At 38.1% G+C, this 11,272-nt stretch overlaps 1 protein-coding gene across 1 annotated transcript; it reads left to right on the forward strand.

Moving 5' to 3' along the window:
* Positions 1–214: 214 nt before the first annotated feature.
* Positions 215–11,146, forward strand: LOC110049042 (tRNA (guanine(26)-N(2))-dimethyltransferase-like). The gene is made up of 8 exons (XM_020754844.2): positions 215–712; positions 3,291–3,489; positions 4,035–4,266; positions 5,241–5,445; positions 7,122–7,331; positions 8,295–8,486; positions 9,018–9,222; positions 10,193–11,146. Exons 1-8 carry the CDS (start codon positions 403–405, stop codon positions 10,437–10,439), a joined length of 1,800 nt encoding a protein of 599 aa, XP_020610503.2. The 5' UTR covers positions 215–402; the 3' UTR covers positions 10,440–11,146.
* Positions 11,147–11,272: the final 126 nt, after the last annotated feature.

The raw sequence follows: 11,272 nt of genomic DNA on the forward strand, positions 1-11,272 counted from the left end.
TGTGGATAACAAATTACCCTTACGATCGAGGGCTTTTGACTTGTTTACAGTATCAAGAAATTTCGGGTTAAACGTTGCCGTGGCAATTTCATAATTTCATATGGGAAATTATAAGTTGGCGCTAAAATTCCGTGCCATGATCTTCCGCGCTTCCAGAATGAGCCTGGGGACTACGAGGGCAATTAACGTGCGCTTATATGGCCCAGTACTAAGCTGACTCCCTTTGACTGAAGGCTCAGGCGAACAAATCCAACATGGCGGAGCACATGATGGCATCTATTGCGACGGCTATTGCAATTATTGCAGAAGGATGACTGCCTTAAAACATTTTGTAGTTTTCTTCTGTTAGGAATATTTTGAGAGACATTGCAGTTTTCCGACGGATAAGTGGAAGATTAAAAAATGTCTTCCAGTGGAGTTGGAAATGGCGTCAAAGTAATCGAGGGAAAAGCAGAAATATTATTTCCTGATTCAAATTCTGTCTTCTACAACCCCGTTCAAGAATTTAACAGAGACTTAAGTACAGCAGTGATCAAGCTGTTTTCGCAGGAACTTTCAAGTGGGAGGAGGAAATGTAAACCAAAGGAAAGAGCTGGTGTCAAGGATGAAGTTGGCGTCGAAAGAAATTCCAACGAGTGTTGCAAAGAAGATTCTAATCATGAAGGTGTAAACAAGGGCTTGCATACAGCAGAACCGAGTGGACAGAACGAACGTGAGTAAGTTTTTCATGAGCTTTTATGTCTTAGCCTACATGTACATCGTAGCTGCCCTTAATTTTTGAAACTACAGTACTGCTAGAATGCCACAGGTTAGGAAATAGTCCAGGGTTCATTGTACTAGCGTGCGATTGGAGTTTTTGGCGTAAAGCGGTGTGTGCACTCAACGTTTTTCCCTGTTTTAATTTATGAAATTGTTTGCAGGAAAACATGGGACATGGCATTTCAGAGCTCCTAAAATTAAAAATTTCATGGGAGGGCAAGCCCCCAGACCCCCTAGCTCCGTTGGTGTTTGATAAAGTTTCTATTCTGTGTGTACTCCATGAAAATGAATGCTATGCACCTAATTTAATGCAATTTTTCCACCTGCGTTGGGGTAGCATTTTTACAGTCGGGCATGTGGCGCGGAATTTAAAAACCCTTGGCTTATCTTTGGTGTGGAAGTAATGTGGAATGCACCCTGCGAAATAGTCAGGGGAAAAAGTTCTTCAAGATAAGGGAAATATCAAGGAATCAGTTTATTTTGAGTCAGGGATATTGACATTATTTTCTGAAGAAAAGTCAAAGAAAATTGAAATTATAACTCTGCTGAATTAAGTCTGTGTAAAAACTGAGCACTGATTTTACTTCGAAAATTTGATTTTTCTCATAAGCTGGGATTTCGAAGCCCTTACCTAGTCAATCACTAAAATGAGTTTTATTTGATTAAAAATTCTAATTGAATTTTTCTAGGATTAATTGAAGTTCGGGCTGCTCAACTCAAGTTGTGTGCCTGCCAAAACTGGAAAAATAGCACATATTGCCGGCACTCTCAAAAAACTAATATTTGCTCAAAAGTCCTAATTCTTTTTTTCAACCATAGATATATCATAGCAGTTTGTTTAGCTATGTTACAATTATAAGTTTAAGTTTATGGCATCCATAAAATGATGTTAATGAGACCTGAGAGACAATATCTCAAAGACAGGCACACACATTCTGCATTGTAACACTTTATTTCAGAGACATGTAACACTATGAACCTCTTGTCATGTTCATAGGTGTATTCTTGTCACAGGTGTTTTAGTTCCCAATGGAAATGTGATACTCATGGAAAGATTGGGAACTAAAACACCTGTTGTAAACACAAAATGGCCGTGGCATTTATCAATCCTTCCTTGGATCCGCGGATAACCATTTACTGTTCATACATTTATGTGTGCTGAGAGTTGTCCAAAAGAGTGCTTCTACAAACCTTTCAAGAGGACTCTACATGATTAAACCGGCTTCTAGGAAAACAATGGTCAGTAATACAATGAACATCAAAGTAACACTTTGAAATTTCAAAAATAAATGGGTAGAAAGAGCAGCTGTTAGGGGACTGGCCGGAGGCCTTTACTCATCTGGCATTTTGCATTTATTTGGTCAGGGAAATTTCATTTTTATCTTGTTACATGTACCTTTAATGTTACTATCCTTCAATTTCGTCAAATGCATAAAACTACGAAATGGCGCATTTTGAAAGTACTTATTTTGGGGCACTGTGACCTCAGTGATGCTTTTCCTTACTAATTTTTTTTTATTAATGAAGAGAGAGAAATTTTAACACTTTCAAGTTTTAAAAATAAATGGGTAGAAAGAGCAGCTGTTAGGGGACTGGCTGGAGGCTACTACTCATCTGACATTTTGCATTTATTTGGTCAGGGAAATTTTATTTTTATCTTGTCACAAGTACCTTTAATGTAACTATCCTTCAATTTCTTCAAATGCATAAAACTATGAAAAGTTGCATTTTGAAAGTACTTACCAGGCCTGCAATGCGCCCTAGCCACAAAACAGCTAGTAAAATATATGCTATTTTGTGGAAAAGACTTTCATTTGTGAAATTTCAGTGTAATGACGAATAAACACGAGAGAAATCACGATGCCTTTGCTCTTTAATCAACGCTACAAAAGCGTGGCTTACTTGGACTCTGCTCGGAAAGGAGGGTTTTCGCTCAACTCATGTGCTTTCTATTTTCAATGATAGAATGAGTTGAATATGTTTTGCATGCTGTAATTAGCCAAATAATATGCCTCTGAAAGCAGAAGTTCTGAAATTGGATGTCCAAGATTGTTGCCGTTTTACACTATGAATGCACCACATCGAATTGTGATCCTGAAAACAAGGATGGAGACAAAGCTTCCAAGTCTTCTAGTCTACTTGAGGGATGTTGAGTATGAAGATGTCACAGGGAAAGGTTTAGCACAAGAAATCTTAAATGAAGCCCAGAAAAGGAATGTACCCCCTACAAAGATGATTGGATTTGGTTCTGATGGAGCGAATGTCAGGTGTGGAGAAGGAAAAGGTGTAAATGGGAGGCTGAAAGAACAAAATGCGCACATGGCATTGCTTGTCAAGATTTTTTTATGGCCCATTTATTTACCCTAATGGCCCAAACTTTTTAAAAATGGCCCATAACTTTGCATTGCCACGGGCCATAGGCTCATTTGCCTGTTTTCCCTTCCTAATCCCTGCATAATTAATGAACAGTCTACATGTAAGCATTAAGTTGATATTAACTGTCAATGGCTTCTTTTTATGCACCTCTGTAGAACAAACAGATGATGGAATCACTATTCTAGAAGGTTTGGCAGCATCTGGTCTCCGCTCTGTGAGATATGCATTGGAAATAGCTGGTGTAAAGAATATAACTGCTAATGATATCAGTGCTGATGCCTACAAAATGATGCAGAAAAATGTTGAGCATAATAATGTGCAGGATATTGTGAAGCCAAGCCAAGAAGATGCTGGGTTAGTTTGTTAGTATTGTTAGGTTTACTAGGAAACAATGATTTAAACCATCTAGCCTTAAAATAAAGGATAGATCAGGGCTCTCTGTAAGCGCCAATGGACCAGTGGCTGTCAGCAAAAATCACTTTCTAGTACAAGTTGTCCTGGGTGTGTTACTGCTCTTGCGATATTTCAAGAATGATATAAATGCACACCAGAAACAGTCCTTATTTCATTTCCTGTCCAAGGTAAGGCCATGAAAATTCAGCTGCAAATTGGAAAACAAAACTAGAGTCATGAAGATATCGCCATTTTTAGAGGATCTCAAGCCACCACACACGAGTGGTTGATAGTGTGTGACAGCTCAACCAATAAGACTGCAGCATTTAAATTAGTATTAATACTAACTTGGAATTCTACTTGTCTAATCCATTTCTCAGTCCATGAGTCATGTTGAAATGTCATTGTTACCCCAAACAATGAATGTTTGTTACATGTATTCAAATGTTGTTCCTAAGATGCTTAAAAAATTCATTAATGCCTCATACTGTAACTCACTCTTGCAGATTATTAATGTACAAACATCGTCACCCGCCATCAAGCCGCTTTGATGCAATTGATCTTGATCCTTATGGGTCAGCATCAACCTTTTTGGACAGTGCTGTGCAAGCTGTTTCTGATGGTGGGATTCTTCTAGTGACTTGCACCGACATGGGAGTGTTGTGTGGGAATCACAGTGAAGCTTGCTTTGGAAAATATGGCAGTATGTCTTTAAAAGCAAAGTTCTGTCATGAGATGGTTAGTGCAGTGTAGAAATGTATAAAACATTACTTCCAGGAGGCCAGGGGGTTGCATCATAGGTGACCACCCAAAATGTCAAGCCTACATGTAGATGGTTTACAGTCAGACCACATTGGGTCAAACTTTTGCCTCATTAGCAAATGGTACATGTAACTGCAGAGAGTTATCCTGTGCACCAATACCCATCTAAACCCATGTTATAACTTTTAGTAGCCACAAAAATATTTTTAAGCTTTCAAAAGGTATTTATTCAGAGTATCATGGTTCGCTTCTGATAAACTAAACCTAACAAGGCATTGAACAGAACAAGTCTCACTATAGGTACAAACTGAGTTTGTAATGTTGTCAAAACATTAGGAGGAACTGAACGTAAACTAATAAGAACTGGATTGCTAGCTTTAATTAGACAGTCCAGCCTTTTATTTTACTGGCGATTTACATGTTAACAAGAGCAAAAAACACTAAACCTAGACCTAAGAAGAGTCCATACTATTTGTGTTGGTTGGTCGTACGATCGCCCAAGACATTCACATGCAATGTCTGGAGAGACTGTGTGTGTCCCTTTGATTGTAGTTTTAGACACTCCATTAACACATGAACAAGGGACATCTACTAAACCTAAGGCATTTTCTTGATCCAATTTCTGCCTTATTATCTGTCAGTGGTTGCTTACAGGAGGTTAAAAACAAAAGAAAATTTCAAATGTTTTGCTCCAAAACAGGTCGCAGTTGCTTATGAGAGGTGGTCACTTACAGGAAACTTTTGGTATTTTGGAAAACTGGTCGCTGAGGAGAGGTGGTTGCAACCAGACGTTCGCTGCACTTGTCAAAATAATGTTTAAAGTGCAAGTCAACTTCATGTTGAAGTGGAAAATTAGATTTTGATCTTGTACAAGGAAAGTGTAGCCTATTACAATATATTTCGGAAAAATTCACTCTAGCATTTTTGACAGCAATTCTATTTTTTCACAGGCTTTGAGATTGTTGCTATTCTCTCTGGAATCCCATGCTAATAGATACAAGAGATACATCAAACCTCTTCTGAGCATCAGTGTTGATTTCTATGTGCGTGTTTTTGTACAAGTTTTCACCAGTGCCTCAGAAGTCAAAAGGTCAGCAAGTAAACACAGTTTGGTTTTCTTGTGCACTGGGTGTGGGAGTTTTCATTTTCAGCCAAGTAAGTGTGGAAGCTCATTAAATGTTTCTTAGAACATTATAAACCACAACATTAGCAAGTGCTTCAGTGAAACAATGGGAAAACAATAATACAATGTAGGTTTTCTTAAGTAGAATTCAGGCAGGCTCAGAGTTGGATATGCACTTGCTTTAAAACAAGTGATTGTAAGATTTTAGTGTTCAGTGTACTTTGCATGTAGCTTAAGGACAATAAGCTAGCTAGTTTCCAGTCGTACCACTCAAACAGACTTAACAAAGGGTACATGCAAGAAAGATGTCTAGCAAGCTCTCTTTCTCTGACCCTCTAACCCTAAGAGAGGATGCTGAGAGGATCCTGTGTAATATGGCACTGGTACAGATGTTTGATCGAAATTGAAAGGAATACAAAAATATATATTATTATGCAAATTTTAATTTTAGGATCGTGATGCCTGCAATGTTATAAATTCCATAGCACAAACATTACTTAACCTACATGTACACTAATGTCAGATCACAGCCACCTGCAGTTTAGTGGGTTCTATACAGGCTTTTAGCCAGATGGTCGTCTAGGCATCCTGTAGATGGCCACTTATTAAAGAAAATTGTTATACCTCCCAACTCAAATACGTTTTAGGATTGGAGAATGTGTCATGTGCCATGGGTCAAAACTCACTAACTCCCTGGGGCAGACAAAACTCACTAACTCCCTAAGTAAACAACAACTTGAACTTTTGACTCACATGTGATCAGGCCGTGCACCTTTAAACCATGGCAAATTTGTGTGCCAGTTGGCCTGATGTCAAAAAAGCCATTGAAGTAGGACAATGTTTCTCACTAGAGAAGGCATTCATTATTCAAGAAAAGGGACTTATAACTTGGCAAAAACATATCAGATTAATGAAGGGGAAAATTTGAACATTTTGTGTCTTCAAGCTTTTAATTTGGCGCCAAAAATGGGTCGCCCGTGTTCGGCAACTCCCTCTTCAATCGCTGTCACCACTCGCCAGGAAGGAAAATAGCTGTGTCATTTACAACAAAATACCGGTATGCTGTTTCTTGTCAAATCAAACCCAGAATTCTTGAGTGAAGCATTAGAAGAAGGCACAGCAACTTAAGTATTGTCTTTATTTTTGTTAGCTGTGAAGAAAAAGATTGTTATCGTGTTGTTTCGGTAGGACAGCTCGGTTTGACTGCCACTCATATGGCAAGCACAACCACCGTACACATCAAGCATCACTTTTTCACAGTTTTTTCTATTTTTGAGGCAGGAGGTATAACAAAACACTTAATGACTGGCCCCTTGGGAAACAGTGAGTTTTGTTTCCTCTTGACCCTCAATGTTTCCCTCAGCTTCGCCTCGGGGAACATTGAAGGTCTCAGGGAAACAAAGCTCTCTGTTTCCCTTGGGGCCAGTCATTAAGTTCTTATTGTTATATTTTTCATATGCTGCCTTATAAACTGTTCATTTGAGCAGACCCTATAGCACATTTTGGATGGCCACTTTTCAAATCCTGGCTAAAAGCCTGGTTCTATTGCAATATGTAGTTACAGTTCTATTATTATTCAATGCTGATGGCAGTCTTTACTCAAATGAATGGTCAGTTAAACTGGGAGTTTTCAATGGTTGGGACAGTATGTTGTGCCAGGAGATACGTGTTAATTAATAAATTTCTGTGTATTTCAATTTATTTCCAGTGGGGCGTCGTATTGAGGAAGGCCTTAGTAAGAAGTACCCTCCAGCCCTGGGACCTCCTGTAGGACCGTTATGTGACCAATGTGGTGGAAAATTTCACATGGGAGGTCCCATATGGAAGGAGCCCATTCACAATGCTGAATTTATAGAGAAACTATTAAAGAGTGTAAAGGAACAACCTGGGTTGTTTGGGACATCTGAGAGGATAATTGGTGAGCAATGTTGTGATGTGAATGCAATAATAGACGTGATTGTGGCATGAATGAAAGGCTAAATGTTAATTAACCAGAGAGTGTTTCCTCTACACAGTGTTACATGTAACTACAGGTGTGTAGGTAATCACAAATTTGAAAAAAATATAAAGAGTAAATGAAATTGATGCTTAGCTGTAAGTGGGCATAAGAACCTCTTGCTGATTTCCTGGTAATATATTTTTATTCAAAATTAAGATCAAACCAGGAAAATCTGTGGGCAATGTTTTTCGAATGAATTGAACGCTATATGTCAAAAAACAGCTGGCAAATAATTTTGAAAGGAAACTAAGAAACTCCTAAAGTGGTTATGCTTGCCAGTTGTTCAATTACATATTTTGTAGATGTACAAAAGTTTACTTCGCATCCTTACACTTAATTTATGTTGCAAAGTCAAACCATATCAGACACGCTTGCTTGACACGCTAAGGAAGAAATATGCAAGTATAGGGCTCTACACCAGTTTGCTAACTTTGTGTGCAATTTACTTCCTTAAATGGCCAGTGACCCCCTCTTTTCTTTTCATAGATCACTTTCTCTACTGATTTTCCCCGAAAACCACTATTCTACCTCAAGGAATGACATCAGCTCCAAAAGTTAACTTGATATACTCAGCTGTGTTGAATTGAGTATGTTGACCTGATCTAAATTTCTTTAAATGACAAATTAGATTCTTTTATTGAGAGACTGAGCAAGGGATTGTTTTGCCCCAAAGCTGCTTAACTCATTAACAGTTTTACATTAACTCGAGTCATTAAAATGCTCTTTGCTTCAGTTCAAATTAGTGATTAACACCTTTCCAAGCTTTTGGACAAATGTTCTTGAAAACTGATTTCTGCCAACTTTTTATTTTGATACTTTTCATTTCTGTCAAATTATCTCAATTCTTGTAACTTTGTCTTTGTTTTGTTTTGTTTTCTATAGGATTATTGAGTGTCATTCAAGAGGAGTTGGCAGACTGTCCACTGTACTACTCTGTGGACCACCTGTGTGGAGTACTTCATTGTAACACACCCTCTCTGGTGCAGATCAGATCTGCAGTCATAGAAGCTGGCTACAGAGCATCCAGCTCACATGCTTGTAAACAAGCACTCAAAACTGATGCTCCTCATAATGGTAATATTATTGTGAAGTTTGATTTCCATGCATCAAATGGATTGTACTCAATTGCTACAACTTGTAACTTTGTAATGTTCAGTGTCTAACTTCACACGCACATGGACATGACTGGAAAGAAATTATTCTGGTGTATGTTGTCTATGTATGTGTTTGTTCTGAGCTGGTTCCTGTCATTTGTTCACTACTGCACAGTTCCTTACCCAAATTTTCTGCTTACCAGTCAAAAGTGCTGTCTACTATCCTGATTTCCTGCAAAATCAAATCACTGCCTCGATATTGCTGGTTGTTTGGCCAAATCTGGGTATGATAAATACCAAATCGTAACTATTTTGATACGCATCTGCAGCATATCAGGCTCATTTGGTTGTCATGGGTACTGTGTCTCCCAAGAATGTGAATCATGGCTCAAGCAAGCTCATGTGATACACCACCAAAAATACATCAGACTGTAATCAATTACATTACGTTCAATTGGTTAAAGAGACTCTGCATTCCTCAATAATTTGTTTTATTTATTTCATTCATTAGTTGTATGGGACATCATGAGATGCTGGGAAAAACTTCACCCAGTGAAGAGAAAGAATGTAAATTCACCGGGTACAGCAATTCTCAGCAAAGAACCTGTTATTCAGGTGTCTTTTGAAGCCAAATCAGGAGCAAACCCGGCTTCAAGACAGAAAAAACTTCTTAGGTACCAGGAAAATCCTGAAGCCAACTGGGGACCTAAACCGAGGTGTAGTACAGGTTTATAGTGCAGTATTTTTAACAAATGGATTCCATATGAAGACATTTATTCACTTGTAAATAGATTCCTTGTTGCTGTGCGTCTTTTCAGTAATTGATCGAAAAAAGTGGCACATATTGACGTCATCTGTGATCAATCACTGAACAGACATACAGCACCATGGAAACTATTTGTTTTTGTTTCACAACGAGGAAGCAAAAAAAAGTTAAAAACGTCTTCAAGGCGTCAGTCGATCCAATCAAAATGCGAGAATAATTCCACTTACTGTACAATAGTGTTAAGAATAGTTATTCTCAGTGGTGTAATAGGGCTATGCTCTTGACTGTACTGCCTAGTTATATTTAGTTCCTTGTTACAATTAAGTGCAAAAACATTTTCCACGTCATTGTTGTTAGTTAGTGTTTAGTAGTTACTAGGTACATACATACATACATACATACACTTTATTTCAACTCGAATTATCAGAGTAGCTCTATTGAGCTAATGTCTTCGAGAAAGAATAAAATAAAATAAAAATACATAAATCAATTAAATTATTAAAATACAATAATTAAAACTACTGCTAATACAATAATTATAACTACTTCTAAAAGTTCATTTTCGTTATGACTGTCTGAAAATCTTTAAATGACGTTATGTTCTCATACTGTCTGGGAGCGAATTCCAAATTTTTGCAGCTTGATATCGGATGCACTCAAGTATGTGGTGTGTTATCTTTAGTTGTCCTGTTGCTTTCCTTACTGCAGTTACCCTTAGCTGTGTTTGTTTGTAATAAGTTGCCCTCACTTGAGCGTTGTTGATCATCAAGGCGAGTAATTTCAGCGGATGATTAATTTAAATCAATAATTCAAGTAAGAAGTATTTTTCAAAGTTGGAAAGGACAAGTTTGGATTTTTTTGTGCCTTGACCCCTTGGCAATGGTTATACAGTGATAAGTTGTTGGTGTTTTGAATTTTAGGGCAAAAAGAAAGAAAGACAGTGAGACAGTTGAGGAAAAGAGGCAACGTTTACAAGGTCGGAAAGCAGAGGAAGAAGACAAAAATTACTACAAACAATTTCCTTGCAAGAGATTTAAAAGTGGCAAGTGTGATTATGGCGATGATTGTAAATATTCTCATGATGTACATCTGTACCTTGGAACACGTGACAATCAGTGCACTGCACAGGAAGAAACTGAAGTTGATCACAAGCAGGTACTGTCATAAACAACTCGATTGCTCATGCTGGAAATATCAAACAAAGTGACCTGTGAAGCCTCTAAAGGCTGCGTAAACCTGAAAAGTTTTGCGCAGCACCGAACAAAGAGAAATGATCTTGAGATCGTGATGCTCGTGGTGGAATCCAGGCTTCTTCCTTACATCTTATAGAACTGGCCGATTTCCGTTCCCTTCCTTTCAGTAATCCTTCTCTGTCAAGTGATCTCTCGTCACAAGCACACAGCTCAATATCATAAATCCAAGTATAGACACCTCCTACACACACAACATGATCCTACAGCCGTGAAGTGCGCTTGTTTTTATATTTTTGAGTTCACATTTAAGGTACTCTAAACTCAGTTCTTGTACTTCTGAAACATTTGTTACTCACTGTAGTCTGAAGGACTGACTAGAGTATAGACAGGGACAGAGACAGTGAAACTACCCGCTAAAATCCAATATATTTTCATTCAGACGTATCAGGATTGCTTGAAACAACTTAAAGGATACTTAAGTCACGTTGTTTATCCTTGTCCTTAATCGAGTTTACAGACAGTGTATTACGACGGCTTGCCGTATCTTTTGTTAAACCAATCTAGAGGTGGAATGTTTGGAAACTCCATGCCCACAGGGTGCGTCCAAAATTTTTGCAGAACCTTTCGATCAGGGTCAGTTCAGTTAGAAAAAAAATCTCAAATAAAATAGATTGCAAAGAACTTTTCCACGTTGTGTTGATAAAGTGTAATTTTCTGCTGCTGTCCTGGTGTTCCATGCTTGTTTGCAGTATAAACCTTGTTAAAGCTGTCGAATAGAGCACTGTTTTCGACAGGGTTGCCACAGGT

The sequence above is a fragment of the Orbicella faveolata genome, unplaced genomic scaffold (genome assembly GCF_042242905.1).
Source record: "Orbicella faveolata isolate gen_17 unplaced genomic scaffold, um_ofav_v1 contig_1, whole genome shotgun sequence".
Lineage (NCBI taxonomy): Eukaryota > Metazoa > Cnidaria > Anthozoa > Scleractinia > Merulinidae > Orbicella > Orbicella faveolata.

Excerpts from the sequence above, each read along its gene's own strand:
- LOC110049042 (XM_020754844.2), top strand. The coding sequence starts at position 403 with ATGTCTTCCAGTGGAGTTGGAAATGGCGTCAAAGTAATCGAGGGAAAA. Across the intron at positions 713-3,290 it reads ACCGAGTGGACAGAACGAAC|AACAAACAGATGATGGAATC; the intron begins GTGAGTAAGTTT and ends GCACCTCTGTAG. Across the intron at positions 5,446-7,121 it reads GAGTTTTCATTTTCAGCCAA|TGGGGCGTCGTATTGAGGAA; the intron begins GTAAGTGTGGAA and ends ATTTATTTCCAG.